This window comes from Orycteropus afer, unplaced genomic scaffold, assembly GCF_000298275.1.
Source record: "Orycteropus afer afer isolate SDZICR_OR568_19922 unplaced genomic scaffold, OryAfe1.0 scaffold00043, whole genome shotgun sequence".
Classification (NCBI taxonomy): domain Eukaryota; kingdom Metazoa; phylum Chordata; class Mammalia; order Tubulidentata; family Orycteropodidae; genus Orycteropus; species Orycteropus afer.
The window spans coordinates 1062182-1086090 of NW_006921630.1; the positions used below are offsets into that span (position 1 = coordinate 1062182).

Here is a 23909-nt window from a genome sequence, read left to right on the forward strand (position 1 = left end):
TTCTGTGTCTGTGTTAATTGGTTTCCCTTTTCTTTGTTGAAGAGGGTCTGTGCAATCCTTCTGCCTAGTCCGCCATCTTGCCCCGCCTCATAATTTTTATTATTTCAATTGCTAATTGACCACAGTCTTATTTCCTTTCATCTAGCATCATCAAAGCCAATGGTTTTAACTAGATAATATACATTGTTTATCCACAGAGTTTTTCTAATTACTATTCAGATGGTTAGAGACTTGACAATCTTGGTATATTTTTGGTATATCTTACTATTTAATATTACTTTCAAAATTATTGTGTGTTATATCTAAAACTCTTTAAAAATAAGATTAAGCAATATGTTTTTTAAAAACAAATTTTTTTAATTGACACAGGGGCTGACTTACAACCGTTACATTTTACCCAGGTGCCAGATTATTACAATATATGGACAAATTACTGGTCTGTTCTAACTCTCAACAGGCATGTCTTACAGATACACCCACTATCATTGAATCCATTCTAACTTATAGTGACCCTACAGGACAGAGTAGAACTGCCCCCACAGGGTTTTCAAGGCTGTAAGTCTTTATGGAAGCAGACTGCCTCATCTTTCTCCTCCAGAGCAGATGGTTTGAACTACTGACATTTCAGTTAGCAGCGGAGTTCTTTAACCACTGTGCCACCTGGGCACTTCTGTCTTGCAGATGGTATCCTGTTATTATAAAGTTTGGCCACAGGAGGGCACAAGGGCTCCAAAGAAAAATTACAATTAGCCTAACCTCCTGTAAAGCCTCAGCAAAAGGGATTGCTATAGACCCCAAAAGGGAGCTCTGGTAGCATAGTGGCTAAAGCACTTGACTGCTAACCAGAAGGCTGGCGGTTCAAACCCACCAGCCACTCCTCGGAAGGAAGGTTGGGCAATCCTACTTCCGTAGTGATACTGCCTTGGAAACCCAAGGAGGGGTCGCTATGAGTCGGGGCCGACTCCACGACACATAACCACAACAACAACAATAGACCCCAAAAGATAAGAAACTCTCTTACATCATCATCCTGTCCCCATCACAAAAGAAAGAAAGAAAGAAACTGAAAGGATTTTTAGGACTCTTAAGTTATTGAAGAAATTGAATACCCAAGTTTTTCTTTCTTTCTTTGTTTCTTCTTCAATAATAAAAATAGAATCCAGAAGGTCATATGACTGACTTGCTTAAAACATTCCAATGGTTTCTCATTCCATATAAATTGAAATTCAGATTCTACTATGGTATGAGCTGGTCTGCCTGCCTCTTGACCACATCTCCATTCTCCCTCCCACCTACTGTGCTCCAGCTATACTGGCCTCCATTCTGTTCCTTATGCATGCCAAAGTAACTGTCATCTCACAGCCTTTGCAAATTCTCTTTTCTTTCTCTGGAGCACTCCTCCCCCTGTCAGCATTCATTGTATGGCTGGCTTCCTCTTCCTTCTTCCTCTTCAAAAAGGTCTTATCTCCCCAATTTTTCTTTGTTAGCTCAACCTCTTCTCCAGTTTTTAAAAGCTTCCAAACCTGACTCCTTTCAACTTTCTAAAGATGGCCAAAAAGCCATCACCCAATTAAAAGAGTCATTAATTAATACATCTGCTGTATTCACTACTCACTGCAGTAGAGTTAGATCTGACTCGTAGAGACCCCCTCCTTGGGTTTCTGAGGCAGTATTACTGCAGAAGGAGATTGTGGCTGGTAGGTTTGAACTGCCAGCCTTCTGGTTAGCAGTCAAATGCTTTAGACACTATGCCACCACAGCTCCTATATCTGCTTTAGGGTTTCCTAATTATAACTTAGACTTTTAACTTTGTTTTGTCCAGACTTCTGGAAGTACTCTAGGAGTCCTCACACAAAAACAGAGGGCAACAGAGACCCATTGGTTATTATAATATCCAAATGGACCTTTGTTACTTGACACTACATTGTCTCCCTTAGAGCAGTTACTGCAATGGCTTGGCTAGGTGAGACCCCAACAGAATTAAAAGACACCAATTAAAAGATTCTCTTGAAGTTTGATGGAAGGAATCCTACCTAATCCTTCTCACTAATCCTTGTGTCACTAAATTATAGAGAATTAAGACTTAAATTGATCTCTCCCAATTTAAGAAGATCATGGCCCCCTGCAGACTATCCAATAGACTGAAATTCAAATGTTATGAGGGCCAAAAGCAGCTGACTGAGCTAGAGGTGGACAGCTTCTCCCAAGATAATGGAACAAGACCTCATAAGAACTGAAATTGAAGGCATCTTTCAACTGTGTTTTCTGGTATGAGGTTTCCTTGTAATAAATGATATACTACATAAAATAGATATCATTACCTGGTAATGCAAACTATTGGAATTGTTGCCTTCTGTGTAATAATCACCCTTGAAATTTCTTTATTATATAAATTAGACCTATTAATAATAATTGTACTCATCCCTGATGTTTTAGAATCCCCACAACACATACATTCATAAAAGTACTTATATATTTGCCTTTAGTATTTGAATTGTTCTTAACCTTTTCCTTCTTTCAAGCATTGCATTTTCATACATGCCAATAACCAAAGGAATTTATGTCATAATTACTGAAATTTGTATGCTTTGCTATCTTATATATTATTTTGGGGGAAGTTTTCCTTCCCACGATGCTTTTAATATCTCCTCATAATCTCCATCAAGGGTTGGCAGGAAAATACTTTTGTAAAACTTGCCCAATCAGTGGTGAATGCTGGTAACTTAATGGAATACTGGATCTTTCACCCTTCTCCATAAAGTGTATGTGAAAGTTCTGATTCATTATCATTGTCCATTTTAAGCTATAATCTCATACCTTCTGCCACTGTTAATTTCAGTGCCACTCGCAGATGAACTATCCATGTCAGTTTATGGTATCCTTCTAATCCCCCCATTTATCCTTCAATACTTTGCTTTTATCTCTCCCATGTATTCACCTGCCACAGTATTCACCTGCCCTAGTGTTGTTTATGATAATGGATGCCCATCCTTTTTGTCATCAACTACAGGTTTTATCCTGCTTTAGTAGATCTTTGTAAATATCAAGATTCAAAGGCCCTGCTTTACTCTTGTCTTAAAGAAAGGTTGGAATTAGGAAGATTGGTTAATTGAAATGACTCCCTTACTGAAAAAATGGCTTGAAAAAGCAAACTGAACTATTCTTTTCCCTTTGTGCAAAACAGAATGGGAGTGGAATGTGCCCTTTATGGGGAAATGACCTTATGGAGAGGATCAAACTATCTAGAGAAAATATCTGATATTAAACCTTTTACTTGAGCCTTACTTTGTTTAAATAGAATATGAATGTCCAATACAACTGGGGACTTGGAGTACCATTAACCCTCCATTCCTACAATAAAAATATACAGTGGACAGATGATTTAAAACTCCTCTTCTGATCCTATGGAAAATTGTTAGAGCTATTGAAAATCTTACAGTAGAAATGTCAGGAGACAGATAGGTATTCCTCCAAGACTTCCTACCAGTTTATGCCATCCCTGAATTTGAAAAGTCTATTTGTGGCACATAACAACAACAACAACAAATTTATAACCTAACAGCTACTGTGAAAAAGGTAACTAATGAGGTTGCTGATGGAGTGACAGACCAACAAAAGTCTCCAAAATCCCTGGCCAAAGTTTGCTTGTTAATAGAATACCTCTTGATTTTCTCCTGGCCCAGAAAGGTTGAGTCTGCACCATTGCTAATACCTCCTGCTGGGCATGGAAAAATGCATTAAGAGAGGTAAATAAAGATATTAATAACCCTTTCAAGACCAAATTATTTTCCAGTTTGTATTTTTTATTGAAATCATATGCTTTTGGTAATGGAAGGCATTTTCAATGAAATAAAAGAATTATTTTTTTGAGGTAATATGGATTTTGATATGATCAGTGGGACACGTATGTCCCAAGGGGTCTCTAGAACTAGGACTGGGGGGATGAGTTCCATTTATTCAGATTCATACAGTTATATGAGCCCCTCTCAGGTGGCTGCATGCTCTAAAATTGGGATAGCAGCTTCCTACTAAAAACCAGAGGCAGAAAATGTAAGTGAGCACTGTGTGTCCCCATGGATCATGAAAAGGTTAAAACAGATATGCCAGAAAGCTGCTTGACTCCATGTGCTCCTTATACATGAGTCTCCCTTTCTTTTATCTTTAGTTGGTTACTTAAGGGAGTAAGATATTGGATTTGCTCTGTTGTATTCACTGGTCTACCGGCATTTATCACAATTGTTGCTATTATAGAACTAATTAAATGTTGTATAAAATGATTTACAAATGTTATAACTCAAAAACCTGACATAATGCCAATAAAAAGAATAATGCACACTGAGAGTACTCATAACTCAGACAAATTTGAGCTTACTCCTTGAGCAGGCTTTCTTCAGTAGCCAGTTTACTCCTTTAATATGGCCTTGCCCTACACCAACACTCATGTAAAGACACCACAGAAGCTATGGCATAATTTAGACATTCTATAGTTCCCAGCTGCCTTTTCACATTCATAGTGTCTAAGGTCTTAAAGGCTTGATAAACAAACTACCATCCAAAATTATTGCATGCTTGACATGCAGAAGAAAACACTCTTCCAGTAGTGGTCAATACAGTGATCAAAGAATTTCTACTGAATTCCTTGATCAAAAGGAGGAAATGTGTAAGGAATTTTAAAATTAGGATGGATGGTACCTCTGAATGGGGCTAGTTCAGGTTTAAGTCTGACTCCATCATGCGTCTTTTAAGACTCCATTTTGTTTATCCTGCTTTTTTCCCTTTGCTTATTCAGCTTTTTTTTTTTTTTTCCTCCTTTGTATAGGCTTAATAATGCAGTCAATAAAATGTTTTTCACCTTAAACTGTAACTAACCTTTAGAAGTAGCTTGTCTAGTATCACATCAAGCTCACTGAAACACTTGTAATTTGTTCAATGGAAGATTAATGAACATGTTTTATTTCTAAGACTCCAGAGATCTTATAATCATAGCTCAGTGATCTTGTGATTATCTTAGCAAGATTTCTATTTTTCTATTTGTTATGATGTTTGAGCACATATTGCTCTCTTATAAGCCATAACTAGGCTACCAATGTCAAAAGTACATCATATGAAACAGAGGGAGGGACTAAAACAAAACACATTGTGTAAAATATTCTATCACCTGTTCTCACAAAATCTATCATGTAAGCAGCTTGTGACCATCTTGTGACCCCCTTGCAAAATATATTGCATCCAATCACCATAACCCACATATACTTTGCAAACCATGCCTTGCTTCCAGATAACTTACCCTCAATTGCCTTCCCTCACCAAGCACCAATCAGAATATTGTTACCTAAGCTCCTTGTTTTACTGTACAAATATGGCTGTGGCTCCAGCACAGTGGAGAACTTGGTAGATGCTTCTCTGACCTATTTCCCCAATTCACAAATCACATTACCTGCAAAACCTTTTCCATTCATCATTCTACAGGAATACCATATAACCCTCAGGGACAAGCTATAGTAGAAAGATCACACCAAGTTCTTAAAACTCAAATAGCAAAATTACAGAGTAGTGAATTTAAATATTCCTCTCCTCATCATATTTTACAACATGCTTTATTCGTAATTAATTATTTAAATGTTGATTCACAAGGGAAGAAGTATAAGCTGGAGCAATTACCCTCAATAAAATGTTTTGCTTTTAATAGACTTAGAGACGTTACTCCTTGATAGCCCCTATTCTGCATCCATTCTCAACACAGTAATCAGTGTGATCCTGTAATACACTGTCTGATCATAACACTCTTCTGCTCAAAGTCCTCTTGAGCTTTCCATCCTAATCTTAAGCAGAAGCCAACTCCTTATTCTGACCCTAGTTCCCACTCTGGCCCCATTACCTTTCAGAGCTCCTCTCTTGTGACTCTCTCTATTTCTTGCCATTCTACTCCACCACACAAGTCCACTTTCACTTCTTCAAACATGCCAAGGATCTTTGTTCTTCTACCTCTCTCTGCAGAATGATCTTCCCCCAGATACATGTGTGACTTTCTCATTCACCTTCTTCCCAAACCACTCTCATAAAAATTTCCTCCCTCCCCACTGCACTTCCTAACCCATTTACCTGCTGATTTTTCTCCATAACATGTATCTCCATCTTGAATGTTACATATTTTACAATTTTTTGTTGTCTGTCACCCCTACTAAAATATAAACCCCATGGGACAAAGATATTTGCTCCTAATGCCTAGAACAAGCATTTAGGACAGTAGGGTCATTATGAATTGGAATAGACTTGACAGCAATGGATTTTGGTTTTGGCAATATTTGTTGGACGAATGAATAAATTCATGAGATCAGATTATAAAATCCTTGAAGACAGATTCTGAGTCTAATTATTTTCATTTGTTAAGCACCTAAACTAGAGTTCAATAAATGGCTGTGGAATGAGCAAATGAGTAACTGGATAAGTATTTATGTTTGGCATCGGGGTGCTGGGGAGTACTGGATGACAACTAGCCTTCCCTTAGAAGTGATTCTTGAAGGACCCTTAGAAAATGTGCCCCAACCTGGAGGGTAGAAAAGAGGGTTGATTTTATTAGTGACAGTAGCTCGTCCCTACTAGGGAATGGCTGGTTTCAGTAAAGCATTGGTAGAAACTTACTTGCATAGTAGATTTACTGCTATGAACTGATAAAATTTTTCATGAAAAGTATATAGTTTAGGAAAAATGCTCATAAAAAAGAATGGAGTCTGGCTTCTTGCTAGATAATTAGGAGGTAAAGTCATGCTCTGGGTCACTAATTCCCATTTGTTATTAGAGTTAAACTCAGGCTCGAGTAAGCTATATTTATGATTACCATCTGGATTTGAAGGAAGCAAAGCATATGGTTTTTGGTAGAAGTGCTAGAACTGTATTAATTTTCAAGGACACCCTCAATTAGTCTAACTCATTAATCTCCATACTTGCCATGTAAAGGAATCCTTCCTAGCTGAAGGATAGCAGGAGCTCATTCTCACAGTACTAAAATACCTCTTGCTCTCAGCGGGTCTTCTGGGATTTCAGAAACTCCTTTGTCATGGAGCACAAGCAGGCAGGAGCACATCTTGACACATTTAGTGGGACTGGAGTTGACCCAAAGGAGTCCAGCAGAGAAAACAGTACCTTAATCTCTTCTCGGCAGACTTGCCTATGTTGGTGGCTCTTCATTCCAGAGATGCTTTCTATCCATTCATCCCTGCAGGTAGCAACCTCCTACCTGCTAATCACCTCCCTGGAGTCCCATCAGCCTGTTACCTACTTAGCAAGCAACACCAAGATGGTTACTGCTGCCTGTAAGAATATCAGCAAAAGAGAAATACAGAGGACCTTCTCATCATTTGCTCCTCTCTGGCTCAGAGTAAGAAACCAATGGATAAAATAGGGTATTACAGGTCCTCTCCAGAAGTCTCTCATCTGAGGGTTTTTAACCTCAGACTCTGCTTTCACGATCAATGGATTGCAGATACCTTCGAAAGTCATCCAGTCCAAAGAAGGAGACCCAGGAATCACAGAAGAAAATGGACTGCAGGTCTAATTGCATTCATGAACTACTGTCTCCTTCACCATGAGACCAGAACAAATGAATGGTACCCAGGTGCTATTACTGAACGTTTTGATCAAGGATCCAACATATGGATCCTGACCAAAAGGAGGAAAAATACAGAACAAAACTTCATTCTCATGAAACTGGACTTACTGGATCCATGGTGACTGAAGGGACCCCAGAATCTATTCTTTGGAAAGATTTTTTAACCTTGAAGTGATACTCTTCCATGAAGTCATTTTAAAACTAAACATTAGTTTAACTCAGTAAAGAATGTTTCCCTTGAGCATTTTGCTCTTTTAAAGAATTACCTATTTGATATCAAATAGACAACAGTAACTCTAAAGCACAAATGAGAACTTTAAGGGACAAAAGGTCTAAGTCAATGGTAGTGAAACAATATGAGAAAAGATGGTGAGAATGGTGACACAATGTGAAGTATGTAACCTTTTTCACTGAATTGCACATTTAAAAACTGTTGAGTGGGTGTATGTTTTGTTGTGTATATTTTTACCAAAAAAAAGTCATCCATTCCATGTCCTTCAAGCCAGGCAGCACTAACTGCAGAGGACAAGCCTGTCCTATACTCAAAGGGTTGCATCCTACTGTCATGTTCCAGTATACACTAACACCCCTGAATTTTTTTTTTTTAAAAACTGTGCTTAGTATCTAACTTGAATTCTCTTTTATAATGTAGGCCTTTTCTTCTTCATCAGTATTCAGAGACAAAGAAAAAATTTTCAAGCTTTTACAAATAACTCTCCAAATGGATGGTAACTTTGTAGGTGGTAATGTCGTAGGTGAAACAGGGACTAGGCTAAGATAATGAGTCTGAATGTGGGCTCTGTTAAGATATAACCTCACTCAGCTTCCTTACTCTACTCTGAATCTCAATTTCCACATCTATAGAGAGAGGACAACATTTCATTAATCCATAAATATTTATTAAGTTCCTATCAGAAGGCAGGCTCTGTGCTTACTTAATGATAATGATGGCTAATATTTATTGAACACTTAGCAGGCACTTTTTAAAAGGTGTTTTAAATGAGTTAACTAATTTATTTCTCACAAAAACCTTTTTATCTAGTGTACTATTAGCCTCCCCTCCCCCATTTTTACAGATGAGTAAACTGATATATTGAGTTAAGTAACCTGTTTAAGGTCAAGTAGTTAGGTGATGGAGCAGAAATTTGAACCTGGGCAGTCTGGTTCCAGAGTCTAATTTCTTCTTTAACCATCCAGCCAGCATGCTGCTGCCTTCCAGGTGTTAGGGATGTAATAGTAAGCAAAAAAGACCAGGACTCCATTCTCATAGAGCTTCAGGTAAGAAGGTATTAGTGAGAAATAAATTAGTGAGGTAAACAGATGTTGAACACATAATTATATGAACAAACAGATAAATGTTAGGAAGGAACAGTTGCTAACCAACAGGCTGGTGGTTTAAACACACCCAGAAGTTCTGTGGAAGAAAAGGCCCAGCAATCTACCCCATAAATATTATAGCCAAATAAATCCCTATGGAGCAGTTCCACTATGTAACACCTAGAGTCACCATGTGCAAAGGCCCTGTGCTGGAAGTGAAGCTGGTACACTGGAGAAATGAAAAGGCAATGAGGCTGGAATGCTGAGATTTGGGGGGAGAATTGGGCAACAAGGAGCTGGAGAGGCGACAGGAACCTCTCTATCTTATAATACACCTGGTAAATATGTTGCTCTCTGTCCTAAGATTAATGGCAAATCATTAAAGAGCTTTAACAAAGGGCCTTGATACTATCAGAACTTTGAGTTGAAAATCACCATGCCCTTAAGAGGCCATGGAAATTAAATGAGGCAATAAAGCTGCAAATCCTTCCAGAAGTTGTGCAGTACTGCACAAACACCACTGTTTAAATTAAAGTAGATCTAGGTAACTCATTCCTCTGTGATGTCACATTATCATGGTGCTACTCCTTAGAATGTACATTCTATGACTGGGTCCCTCATGGTCAACTTGATACAATGGGACTCAGGAGCCATATATTATGTGAGTTTCTGGGTACCAGTATATCAGCTTGGCCACACTATTTCTGTCATTGAAATCTGCAAAACCTGATTTTCCTGCATCAGTCAATGTCTCTGTTAATATGCTAATGCTATCAGTTCAATTTCATGAAGCTGATATTAATGGTTAATAAGACAATTTTAATTAGTGCTAGAGCCCTGTGGAAGTGGTGCTCAGAACAGATACATATTGTTATGGAGGAGATCTAAAAAGTTGCAGAGCAGAGACCATTGTCAAGATCAGCCAGGGAACATCATAAGAAAAACAGTCACCACGAGGTGCACTTCCTATACAATGAGTGTTAACTGAAGACAAACTCTGCCTGACTAATAAGAAATCATCTTTATGATGGAAGTATCAATATAGCAATTAATTCTAAATCTCCAGCCTTTATCTGATTTCATTCAAAGCAGTTTTTCAGGTGTACCCAAACATGAAGAGAGTAAGAGACCAGATCAGTATCCCAAGGGCAGAGGCTGGGGCACTTCACCAGGTATCTAGGTACCTGGTGCATGACCGTGTATGCCAGGTTGCTTAACTGGTGCCTTGACTTATGGGCTATATGGAATAATGAATAATGGGATACAATGAAGATTTCTACAGAGGGCATAGATTATGTTACATTGCTGGAATGGTCATGCTCCAGGTTGTTCCTCTTGACTCCTTTGGTTCATGTTCCCTTATAGTGAGGTTCTAGACCAACGCTTTACAGAGTCTGCTTGCTTCAGTTTCTTACCTTGGGCTTTGATATCATCCACCACAGGGCAAGGGGTCTTCACAATCACATCACTTGGCCTGGAGCGCCGTCCTGTATTGTCCACTCCCCACAGGGTGAACCTGGCAGGGAGGTGGAATGGTAACATTAATCAGACATGGCTGTAGTTAGGGGCTCTGTAGCCCCAGGGGACAGCCAGCCAACAATGATGGCTGGGCTTGTTGATGCCTCTGGCTACTCTTGTGACCCAGAGGTATAACCTGGCCAGAGACCCCTATGCCCACCAGGAATCCCCATTCTGGTGACACCAAGTATTGGCTCCCACAAGATGACATCACAAACCCTTTACAAATGGGAAATAGATTTGCTTAAGGACATGTGGTCAGGGAGAGGTGAGGCTGAATTTTTATACTTCCTGCCATTTCCCAAGTCAGAAAATGTACAGCCCAGAGCCTCTCTGATTGCTGGTAGTCTTGAGGTAATAATGTGCTGTCTTGGGTATGCTGTCTGACAGAAAGCATCATGGCATAGGGCATTGCTTCTCTACATGTGGGCTCCAGACAAGCAGCATCTGCATCACCCAGGAACTTACCAGCAATGAAAATTCTCAAGCTCCAACTTAGACCTATTGAATCAGAAATTCTAGGGGTGAGACCAAAAACATGTGCTTCGATAAGCCTTCCAGGTGATTCTGATGGTCATTAAATTTTAACAGCCTCTGAGCTGAAGGCAAGAGTGTGTGTCTTTTGAAAAAGATGATAAGAATTTGGGTCTGAAGCGCCACTTCCTGCCATGTGGAGTTACAGTTAACTTTCAAAGCTCTATTTTCCCCGACCTGTGAAATGAGAATGATGATAAAACTACCTCAGGGTCACTGGGAGGATTAAATGAGATAATCATGTACAGAAACACCCAGTGTGCAATACCTGGAGTTTAATTAAAAAAAAAAAAAAAAAGATCACTGCCTTCGAGTCGATTCCAACTCTTAGAGAGCCCTCCTTGGGTTTCCAAGGTGGTATCTCTATGGAAGTACATTGCCCGGTTTTCCTCCTGAGGAGTGACTGGTGGGTTTGAACTGTAGGCCTTCTGCTTAGCAGTCAAATACCTTAGGCACTGCACTACCAGAGCTCCTTTAAAAAAAAAAAAAAAAATGGAGTTTAATGACACTCCAAAAAATTACATTAATTCTGTTCTGCTCTGTCCTGTGTTCAGTCAACACCTTTATACAAAGGACTGAGGAAAATTTTCCTCTTCAAAGTTAGAAGTAAAACAGCTAGAATAGAGGATCCTTTGGCTTGCCTATGGAGTTCCTTGGTGGGCTAATGTGCTAGGTGGCTAACTGAAAGTTAGGCTGTTTGAATCCACCCAGAGGTGCCTCAGAAGGCAGGTCTGGTGATCTACTTCTGAAAAATGAGCCACTGAAAATCCTATGGTGCAGTGCTACTCTGATACATGGGACTGCCATGAGTTGGAATCAACTCAATGACAACTGGTGTTGGGCTAACTGGCTTGCCTGTGGCTGAACCCTCCATTTCCTACATGTCATTCATCCTGTTTCACTGAGATGCTATGCATTGTGGACCAGGAACCTAGAGTGGGACATTACTCCACCCCCTAGGCATGAAAAGATGAGTTCTAAGAGCTCTCCCAGGAAGAAGATGAAAACCTGGCTATTGAATGCCAAACAGAATTTTCCCCTTGAGTGATGTACCTGGACAGAGAGGAAAAAGAGAAACTCCAGGTTCTGCTCCTTAGAGGGAAATTTAAATATAACCATGGAAGTCAGTTCTGGTGTCTGAACCCAGGGCCTCTAATAACTTTGTCTAAAGAAAATCATTAATGTTGCTTCTCTTGCCCCTTTCCTCTGTTCTGTATCTCCACAGGATCATGCATTTACTGGTGAATTTGGGTTTTCTTTCTGCGTTGCCAGGAGGGCAGTGGAAGAAAGAGCAGTGCTCTGAGACAGCACTCACAGGTCAGTGTGGGCTGAGTTGCACACAGGGGAACTGATGGAACAGAATGGAAATGGAAATTGCCTAATGATTCTGTCAGGAAATGTGTTTCTCTCAGAAAAAGGCAATCTTGCTGCCACAAAGATTGTCTTTTCTCACAAGGGAGCCCTGAGGATGATCTCTGTAAGGCATTGTGGATCCTGATGAGTTATTTTTCCATCCTCTGCCTTCTCTGAGGGGGCATTGGTGGCTCAGTGGTAGAATTCTTGCCTTTTATGCAGAAGAACCAAGTTCAACTCCTGGCCATGTACCTCATGTGTAGCCACCATCCGTCAGTGGAGGCTTGCATGTTGCTCTGCTGCTAAACAGGTTTCAGCACACTTCCAGACAAAGGCAGATAGGAAGAAAGGCCTGGTGGTATACTTTCAAAAATCAGAAAATGAAAACCCTGTGGATCACAGGAGTTTGAACTGGAACTGATCATGCGGATGGCATAGGCCAGGTAGTGTTTTGTTCTGTTGTGCAACTTGAAAGCAGCTAACAACAAGCCTTCCCCAAATGCTCAGGCTGGGAATCACAGGTGTCTCACACATGCAGGCTCTGTGCTGCCAGGAAGCATGGTCTGGTAGGACTTAAGAGTCTGATGACCTGCCTGAGTGCAAGATGCTGCAGCCCAGATCCATATCTGCACAACACTGCCTGGCTCTCTCAGCTGCTTGCTGTCAGTCACATGGGACTGGTTGCTGGCTTTCCCCTCCTATCTGCACAAAAGGGCTCGGTCCACACTCCTGGCTTCCACCTCCTGCCTTACCCTGTAGTTCTGGTCAATGCTCTTGCCCGATGCTAAGCCCCATCCTGATCTCTCCCCTGTTATTCCTTTTCTCCTATGTCTGCATAGGATTTTTTCAGTCTCACACTGTTTCCCAGAGGCAGCACTGGTTGCCTGAATCCCTAGTGAGGCAGACAATGCAATTTTCCAACATTTGGCCCCACACACATGATCAACCTCTTGGTACTGTTTCTAAAATTGGAACTGAGGCCATTAAACCCTGAATCTGGCACAGTGATCAGAGACCAGCCCTGTCTGGTACCAACTCCATTTCTGAGTCCTATCCTGCAACTTGGGTATCAGGCCAAGTGCTAAACTGCTCTACTCTCTACCTGCTGTAGACCCTCTTGAGCTAAGTTTCCCAGGGATGGACTCAGAGGGAGCACAGGGCAGATTTCAGACCTGCACCCCATCATACAGTATTCCCACACATGGGCAGTTTCTCCTCATGACCTTGTCCCCTCCATAACATAGGGAGCAATGTTCTGAGTGCTGGGGAGAGAGAAAGATGGGAGAGCCCACAATTTCCACTGTCTTACTGACCTTGGTGGAATTAAATTCTAGGGCTTTGAGTGAGACCCTTCCTCTTGCTAGAGATCCAGACAACAGGGCCCTGTGGCCATCTCCCTGCTCAGAGGTGGGCTTACTTGACCTTTGTTGCAAACTCCTCCCTGACACCAGTTCCTAGGGTCAGTTCCCATCAGAGGCAAGAGAGATGTCACCCTGTTCTCCCCTAGGCCAACATTCTCAGGCTAGCATGTTCCCAGGAAGCCTGCATTTGGCATGCCCCTTGCTCAAATCTCATGATTGGGCTACCTCTCTTCCTCCAGTGCCCTCTTCCCCTAACTGTGTCTGAGTTCACATACCTGAGAATAAGCCCTAGTTTCTGTTGCTGAAACCCAGTTTGCCCCATGCTCCCCTGTAAATGTGGTGCTGCTTCATCCTTTCCTGTCTGCCTTCCAGGATCCTAAGCATGTGGTGTCTTGCTAGCCACTAATAGGCTATGTGGCACTACCAGCTGTCCTGTGTGCTTAAGGCTTACTTGCCTCAGGTGTCTCCTGCTGGATTCCAGCCACTTTTTGTAACCCACTGTTATTTGGGCCTGGGCCTTTCTTTCTAACAGTTTCCCTGGACTGTGATGCCAGTGTCCAAAGTATCAAGCACCTTATCAGCTGTCAGACTGACTGCCTTTCCCTCTGCCTGGGGCAGGGTAATCCCTCCCCTCCCCCAAGCTTGTGCCACAGCCCTGGCAGCTCTGCTTAGTTGGTCTTATCTTGGTATAAATTCCAGCCAAATACTATTGGATCTTGAGCTGTAATGAAAATGCTGTGCTGAAGTTAATTCTCACATTACTCTGATGGGTAAGCAGTGTAAAGTTTAAGTTTCTAAGTTCTCATTATTTTTATTAGAAAACAGAGGTATTAGAGAGGAAAATGCTTCCTATGATATTCTAAGTTGAGACGTTGTTTGATCTAACAGCCACTGCTCAGTGGTCCTACTCTCAGCATGGGCAAGACTCCCTTCATCCAGAGGGACACGGAAGGTGCAGCCAGTTTATTTTTACTATTGCAGCCCTGGAGCACCTTACACATTTCCATATGGAAATGCCATGTGCATTCATTTCAGGAAGGCCTTCTCCATCAACTATTAGCATTGTCATTTCCACCATTGAACACTCACAGGACAGGAAGAGAGTTATCTGGAAATACTGGGCAGAATAGATAAGCCCTGCTCCCAATCCAGAGGGCTAATGTGTAGATACATTTCCTGACTCATCTAAGCTTTTGGCTCCTTCCACAGCTGCCTTGGCTGGGATTGTCTATAGTTAGTCTATGAGGACACTTATTGAAGGCATGTGTTTAACATGAGAACAGACACAGACTAGGTCTGTCCCCAAGGCTGGCGTTGTAAAGGCCTGAGCCTTGATGTGAGTACAATATACTTGTCCTGTCAAGGGCTTTGTCTGATATTTTCACATGCTTCCCCTCCAGGCTTGGTAGGTTTGATAGACCATCTGATTTGGGTCCCTTTTTTCTGAATTATGTGTCACATACTCAGGAAGGTTGTGATTCTCCTGCAAACATGTTGTGATGAGGGAGCATTCAGCTAGAAGGCCAGTGAGTCACTTCCCCTCTCTGACCTCAGCTTCCTTATCTATAAAACTAAGATCTTGCACTAGATACATTTTAAGATCCCTTCCAGCCTAGGATGGTAACATTTTTCATGCCACAGAACTTTCTTAGATTGTTTTTTAAATGCATTACAAATAAAATACATAGGATTACAAAGGAAGCCAGTTATACAAGCCAGAAACACAATCCTACCTCTGTGGACCATAAGTTAAAAACCAGCTCTATGCTTTAAAGTGAGGTAATAAGATCATGGAGTCCCTGGGTGGTGTGAACAGTTAATACACACAAACCAAAACAAAAATAACCCACTGCTATCAAATCAATTCCAACTCATAAAGTTTGGGTCTCCAAACTTTAAATATTTATGGAAGCAGACCACCTCATCTTTCTTCTGCACGGCAGTTGGTGAGTTTGAACCACTGATCTTTTGGTTAGTAGTGCCTTAACCACTACACTACCAGAGCTCCTTGTTAATGCACTCAGCTGCTAACCAAAAGATTAGAGGTTCAAGCCCACCCAGAGTCACTTCGGAAGAATCTACTTCTAAAAATCAGCCATTGAAAACACAATGGAGCACAGTTCTACTCTGACACATGTGGGATTGCCGTGAGTTAAAATCAACTTTGGCAACTGGTTAATAAGACCATGCTGCTGGATCCTCACAGTGACCTGGAATGAAAGTAGAGTGAGAAACTGCATGAAGTAGAGTGAGGAAACCCAAACCTTGATCCCATTCCTGACCATCTACTATACCCCGAATGTTTAGCTGTGTGATTTTGGGGATGGCACTCAGTTTTCCTGAAACTATTTCTTCAACTCTGAAATGGGAACATTAACACTAATCTCACAGAGTTGGAGGAGGGTTCCAAGAGACATTCTATGCGAAGCCCCACATAATGTGAGCATTCAACAAAGGAAAGGTTCCTCCCTCCCATTTTATAGATTAGAAAACTTAGTTGTTGCAACTTTAAATATCTTAAAGTAAACAATAAGTAAACTTACAATCATTTAGTTACCAGAAACAAAACTAGGCTTTGAGCTGATAGATCAAGGGCTCCTCTCCTTATACCAGACACTGAAGCAGTCTTCACTTTATCCTTCCATAGAGAGGAATATCAACACTCAGGCCCTTTGACATCGTCTTCTTTGTGTGATCTGTAGCGCCACCTAGTGGATGTGGGCTTTCTTTCCCTGAACCCCGTGTACTTTCTTTTTTTTATAATTTCTTATTGTGATTTGGGTGAAAGTTTACAGAACAAATTGGTTTTACATTCAACAGTTCATACATATTTTGTTTTTTGACATTGATTACAATCCCCACAATGCATATGAGAGCCGGACAATGAATAAGGAAGACCAAAGAAAAGTTGAAGCTTTTGAGCTGTGGCATTGGCAAAGACCACTGAAAGTAGCATGGACTGCTAAAAGAATGAACAAATCTGTCCTGGAAGAAGTGCAGCCAGCATGCTCCTTGGAAGTGAGAATCACCAGACTTCATCTCACCTACTGTGGTCATGTTGTCATGACATGGACCATTCCCTGGAGAAGGATATCATGCTTGATAAAGGGTCAACAAAAAAGGGGAATGCCCTCAACGAGATGGACTGACACAGTAGCTGCAACAATAGACTCAGGTGTAGCAAGAATTGTGGGGCTGGCACAGGGCAGGGCAGTGTTTCATTCCGTTGTACATAGGGTCGCTATGAGTCAGAGATGATTCAACAGCACCTAATAACAACATCCAAAGCTTCCTATTCTGATCCCTTTCAGAGTGGTCAGCAGCAGTAGCCAGGCACCATCTAGTACTGATGCCATAGTCATGGAGGCTGGGGTTCATGTGGTCCTTTAGTTCTTTGGACTAATTGTTTCCTTGTGTCTTTCATTTTTCTTGACTCTTCTTTGTCCCAGACAGGGAGAGAGCAATAGTTGTACTTCAGAAGGCCACTCACAAGCTTTTAAGCCCTTAGGTGAGTAGTGACTCACCAAAAGAGGATGTAGAACATTGCCTTTGTGGACTATGTTATTCCAATTGACCTTGAGCGCCTAGGCCCAGCAACTCATTCCCTTGAGATGTCTGGTTATGGCTAAGAAGTTTTCATAACTTTGTTCTCTGTGTGGGCTAGTATATTTATGGATATATTTGCAGCACAAATAGATACATATGTAGAAATATCCTGTGCCAAACCTAAATATAACCCTTGTGCTCCTTCCATTGTCTTCCTTTGCTTCAATCATTTTCTGCTGATCTCTCCCTTATTGCATATCACCTTTTCTTACTCCTAAATAACACATGTCCACCCTCTAGTTAGTGAATTTCCCTCCTTTCCCCTCCAACCCCTGGTAATCTTCAAAGAATGTTTCTTTCTGTGTGTAAATATTTTCTTGACTTTTTCTAATACTGGTCTCATGTAATATTTGTCCTTTTGTGACTGACTAATTTCACTCAGCATAATGTTCTCTAGGTTCATCCATGTTATGAGGTATTTTTGCAGATTCATCATTCTTCTTCAACATTGGGTAATATTCCAGTATGTGTACATACCACAGTTTATCTATTCATTTGTTCATGGAACTTAACCAGGTTGTTTCCTTCTTTTTGTACTTTATAACTTCTTTAATAATAAGTATACACAGAAAGTATATGCTTTACAAAACACTAGAGGCTAACAGAGCCCTATTGGCACAGAGGTTAGTGTGTGGCTGCTCACAGAAAAGTTAGAAGTTAGAATCTACCAGCTGCTCTATGGGCAGAAAGATAAAGCATTCTGCTTCCCTAACGATTACAGCCATGGAAACCCTCTAGGGCAGTTCTACTCTGTACTACAGGGTCACTATGAGTTGGAATTGATTTGATGGCAATGCGTTTTTTTGGGGGAAGGGGCGGTGTGGATAGTAACCCTGGAATTTCACATACACACACACACACACACACACAAAGTAGGAGTAGAAGAAGGTACTGTCCTCAGGTCTTTGATCAGGAAACATGGTCAAATCAAGACAACAAGAGATGAATCCCAGGATGAGTAATGACTGAAATTCCTAACAGACAACTCTGTCAACCTCATGGACAGAAGCACTTTGAAATTTCTAGTTAGCATCGGTGATTTGCTGACAGGAATTCTTGAGCCCTTCTTATAAATGAATGAATAAAACTCCGTAACTTTTGAACTAATTCAAGTTTCATCAAGTTTGAGATTTGTTGTTATTGTTCTTGTTATGTGCCATTGAGTTGTACCCGACTCATAGCGACCCCTCCTTGGGTTTCTGAGGTGGTATCACTATGGAAGTAGATTGCCCAACCTTCCTTTACAGCAGGATAAAACAAAAAAACTAAACTCACTGCTGACAAGTCGATTCAGACTTATAGTGACCCCTCCTTGGGTTTCCAAGGCAGTATCTCTATGGAAGTAGACTGCCCAAACTTCCTTCTGAGGAGTGGCTAGTGGGTTTGAACGGCCAGCCTTCTGGTTAGCAGTCAAGTGCCTTAGGCACTGTGCCATCAGAGCTACTTACAGCAGGATAGGTAGCCAAAATCTCTGTGTGGTGCAAACAGTTAAGTGCTCAGCTACTAACCAAAAGGTTGGCAGTTCAAACCCACTCAGAGGTGCCTTGGAAAAAAGGCTGACAACCTGCACGTGAAAGGTCACAGCCACGACAATCCTACTAAGCGCACTTCTGCTCTGAAACACTTGGGGTTGCCATGAGTCAGAATCTACTCCATGGGAAGTGATAATGGTTAGGTGGCCCACAATCCCAAGCCCTTGTTCCTTTTGCCTGTCCTCTTCCTAATGAAGAGCCACAGCTGCCCAGTATCATGGGAACTGATGAGGAATATGCCATCAGTGGTGACACTCAAAAAGTAAACTGATTTACCTTGATCCTAGTATTATTGTATATGTACTTTCCAAATCTTATAGAATATCACTTGTCTTTATGCATTTTACTTTCATTGTTAACAGTCCCTAGTTACATTCTCTGTTCCTATGCTATTTCAGTTGGAGCCTCTGAGTTCATTGTGTGATCAATGCCAACTCAAATTTCTGGTGCTTTTCTTCTTTGAACTCTTTAACTGTGGGAATGGAAATTATTTATTCAGAAAACTGGACTCTATTCTTGTGACCTCCTCTGTGAACTGTTAAGTGTTTTTCATACTGTTGGGGTCAAGAGGTCCCAGAACTACATCACTATGAATTCTGCCTTAGCTCCCACATTTTTTCCACCGTGCCTTACATTCTATCATTATCTCTCTTCTTTTGATGTCTTCTGCTTCTACTTCACAAATATTTTACAACTGTTCTCAGAGCATGGGGAGAAATGAAGAGTTCACACAGAGAATAGGGTTGTTTCAAGTGCCATGATGTTGGGGTTTCTGTATTTTTCTTCAAAGAAAAGTGCTGACCATCTCTAACCTCTATAAACTCTCCATGGCAATGCCACCAGAGCTAGCTTTCTAAAGCAGAATTCTTGGCATTCTACTTCCTTCCTCAACACAATTTAATAGTCTCTTGTGATACATGGCATTCACTCTACTTTTCAAATCTCATTTTCTTCCATTTCCTTTTACTCACTGGCTGCTTCAGCCTTCTGGACCACTTGCTACTCACCTTCATGCACTTCACCTTAGCCCTTGCTGTTTTCCCAACCTGCTGTGCCTTTTCCAACACTACTTAATGAAATTCTACACAACCCAATTCAGATGTACCCACTATAGTCAGACTCAATCATTTCTTTTCTTCCACAATGTGTTCCTTCCTCTTCCATTTAACATTTATTTCATTCTGGCTGATGCTAAAGTTACTGGTTTATAGATTTCCCCTCTATGTTGCCAAATCCTTGAAGGATGGATCTAGATTATTCCTTTGTTCTTCCCACTTCAGTGCATCGCACTCAATAAGGTGCTCTACAATGCCAGGTGGGACAAGATTTCAGCAACCTCAAATGTTTTGCCAAGTCCCTAAAGGAGCTCAAGTAGCTAAAAGGAACCAGCTACCACTTCACACTCAATTAGGATGGCTGTAATCATCTCCATCATTACCATTATCATTATCATGAGAATATACCATTGAAGAGACTGTAGAGAAATTGGAACTCTTGTACCTTGGTGGTGGTGATATAAAATGCTACAGCTACTGTGTAAAAGAGCTTGGTGGATCCTCAAAAAGTTAAATATAGAACTATGATGTTGCTGTTGTCGTGTGCTGTCGAGTCAGACCCAACTCATAGTGACCCCTCCTTGGATTTCCAAGGCGATATCACTATGGAAGTAGATTGCCCAAACTTCCTTCCAAGGAGTGGCTTGTGGGTTTGAACCTCCTGGCAGCATTCAAGTACCTTAGGCACTACACTACCAGAGCTCCCAGAATTACCATATTACCCAGCATTTCCACTCTTAAGTATATACCCCAAAGAATAGAAATCAGAAACTCAAATATGTTTACAAGAATGTTCATAGCAGCATTATTCACAATAGCCAAAAGGTGGGAACAACACAAATGCCCAGCAACAGACAAATGCATTAAAAAAAAAAAAAAGTAGTATATACTGCAATGGAATATTAAACAGCCATCAAAAGTAGTGAAGTGCTACTATACACTTACAAAGTAGATGAACTTCAAAACATTGTGCTAAGTGAAAGAAGCCAGGCACAAAAGGTCACATATTGTATGATTTCATTTATAGGAAATATCTAAAATAGAAACAGGGATCAGGTTGGTAGTTGCCAGGGGCTGAGGGGGAACAAATGGACAATCACTGCTTATTTTATTTTGTTGTTGTTGTTTGCCATCGAGTCGCCCCCGACTCATAGCTACCCCTCCTTGGGTTTCCGAGGCAGTATCACTACGGAAGTAGGATTGCCCAACCTTCCTTCCGAGGAGTGGCTGGTGGGTTTGAACCACCAGCCTTCTGGTGAGCAGTCAAGTGCCTTAGGCACTATGCTATATTTTAGGGTGATGAAAATGTTTGGAATTATATAAAGGTGGTGGTTGCACAGCACTGTGAATGTACTTTAGTACATGCCACTGAACTGTTTACTTTAAAATGGTTAATTTTATGTTTTAGCATTTCACCTCAACTTTAAAAAGGGGGGACCATCTAAAAACCTTGGAATTTTAGGGTAAGAAATAATTAGGCAGGTTTTGTGTTACTCACATGTAAATGGTGTCAGGCTCCAGGCATCGGATGATCAGAGAGATAGTGGTGAGTTGCTTGTCTGGCACCTGAGATGGCATGGCACAAGGAGACTTCGCTCCAGAGATGATGTCATCTACAAAGCTCAACACTGTTTCTGCCCAGATAGAAAGGAATGGAGAAGACATAAGAAACAGTGACAAACCAGCAAAGATGACAAAGAATTAACTCGGTGAGAATTTAATATTAAAACTGCTTGGTTCCCTGTCTTCCTAAATCCACAGTAGAGAAAGATGACCTAGAACAAAGGGTCTTTTTTTTTATTGTTTCATATTTAATCAATCAAGGTAGACCCACTTGCCCATAGTTAGTTCAGAAACAGCTAGGGAAATATGTACATACCACATTTGTGAGTTCTTTTTCGAAATTGTCTTGGCACGGGCAGAGAGCTGTTCTGGCCAATGATTACTGCTATACCTTAGCAGTACCTGTGCACATCATGGAAGGGGACTCAGAAGAAGCAATAGAAGACTTTCTGTAACAGAAGGCAGCTTCAACTACAGCTTCAAGCCTCAATGATAGATGCCCCAGAAAGTATTTGCCCTGAATTAGATTGTGGATGCTACCATCCCACTGATGACCAAATCTCATGTGTAAACTGAAGGATTATTTATGTTGGCCTTTCTATATGTGTAGACAGCAAAATACTAAGAGATGGTACAGTTTTCATGGGACACTCTCACTCTTTTAAGGCCTCCCTCTTCCAGCTGGACCTGACAAAAGCTGAGTTTGCTTTAGGACAAAACGTGGGGCAAGCACATCTGTTTGCACATGCTTTTGCCTTGAGGGGGGTTATTAGCAAAGGAATCTTTTTTCTGTAATCATGGCAGTGGTTAGCAGAGAATTGTTTCCTAATTGTGGGCTCGGATAACTAGTGTACTGTGCTGTTGTTTCTTTGTGAGTGTGCCCAGAGGCAATGAAATGTACACCTCTTTTATAAACAAAAAGCAAAACAAAGTCAAAACAAGACTTTGTCAGATGCTCACTATGCAAAAACTCATAAAATGTAAAAGATGGTTGCTGCTTGGAAGAAGCAACAGCTGCTTCTTCTTCCTGCTCCTCCATCGTTGCCTGGGCATACTGGAGACCTGGAGCAAAGCCCTGAGGCAGGGCATGTCTCATTGGATGTATTTTTACCTGCATTGAGATTTGAAGTAGGAAGTGCTCACCTGTCTCCACTTTGGAATGGTCCATCCTGTCGGTGACCTTCTCTTGACGGATAAGGTAATCTACAATCTGCACCCCGATTGGTGGCTCTGAGTGTTCCCACTCTAGGACCACCAGGGTGCTGCTGGGCTCATGAACCGTGGAGAGTCTTAGCCTATGTGCAGACAGGAAGGAATGTGAAATGGGGACGCAGTAGAGATTTGCAATGGTCTTCTGATACCACCACTAGTCATTTCCTCAACTGTTACATGGTAAACTCTTCTTTCTAACCTTTCTGAACCGACTACTAAAATTATCTACTTGGGGGTCTGTCTCTTTCACTCTGGGGCAATAGTGGTTCAGTAAAATCCTCACCTTCCACGTGGGATACCTGGGTTTAATTCTCAGTCAACACACCTTATGTACTGCCATTACTCAGCTATGATGTTGAACAGGTTTCATCAGAGTTTCCAATCTAAGACAGACTAAGAAAAACGGCTTGCAATTTACAGTTGACCCTTGAACAACACAAGTTCCAACTGTGCAGGTCCATTCATACAGAAAATTTTTTTCAAGATATGGATATTGGAGATATTCAAGAACTAAAAGACACCACACCAGAAGAATTAACAGAAGACGATTTAATAGAGATTAGTGCTTCTGATCTAGTGCCAGACGATGAGGAAGAAGATGTACCAGAAGCAGTGCCAGAAAACAAACTGACATTAGACAATCTGGCAAAAGGGTTCCAATTATTCAAGACTGCTTTTGACTTCTTTTATGATATAGACCCTTCTATGATATGGGCACTGAAACTAAAGCAAACAGTGGTAGAATTGGTACCATATAGAAACATTGTTAGTGAAATAAAAAGGCAAACAAGTCATACAGAAACTATGATGTATTTCTGTAAAATTATAACAAGTGTGCCTGCCTCTCCTACCTCCGCTTCCAATGAGGATGAAGATCTTTATGATGATCTACTTGTACTTAATGAATAGTAAACAATCATCATACTGTACAGCTAATAAACTTATCTGTTGTGTAAGTGTGTGAATGTCTTCATGTGAAAATCTAATAACTGCATGGCAAGAACTGTATTAATTCACTGTTTATGTCATTGTAACAGGAGCCTATTAGTAGTTACGTTTTTGGAAAGTCAAAAGTTCTACATGGATTTTCAACTGCATGTGTGTGAGAGGGCTGTGCTCCTAACCCCTGCATTGTTCAAGGATCAACTGTGCTTCTGAAAATCAGTTAATAAAAGCCCTATGGATCACAGGAGTCCAATGCCAATGTGCATGGGCTCCCCATGAGTTTGGGGCTGACTCAATGGCCGTT

General features: G+C 41.0%; 1 protein-coding gene across 1 annotated transcript in view; it reads right to left on the bottom strand.

Moving 5' to 3' along the window:
* ASTN1 (astrotactin 1) overlaps positions 1–23909 on the bottom strand; it is a 500284-nt gene that overhangs the window by 24642 nt on the left and 451733 nt on the right. Inside the window, exons 19-21 of the mRNA XM_007937608.2 lie at positions 22592–22743; positions 21384–21519; positions 10342–10442 (exon numbers count right to left, since the gene is read on the bottom strand). Of these exons, the coding sequence (XP_007935799.1) occupies positions 10342–10442; positions 21384–21519; positions 22592–22743 (389 nt within the window). The remainder of the gene's footprint in view (positions 1–10341; positions 10443–21383; positions 21520–22591; positions 22744–23909) is intronic.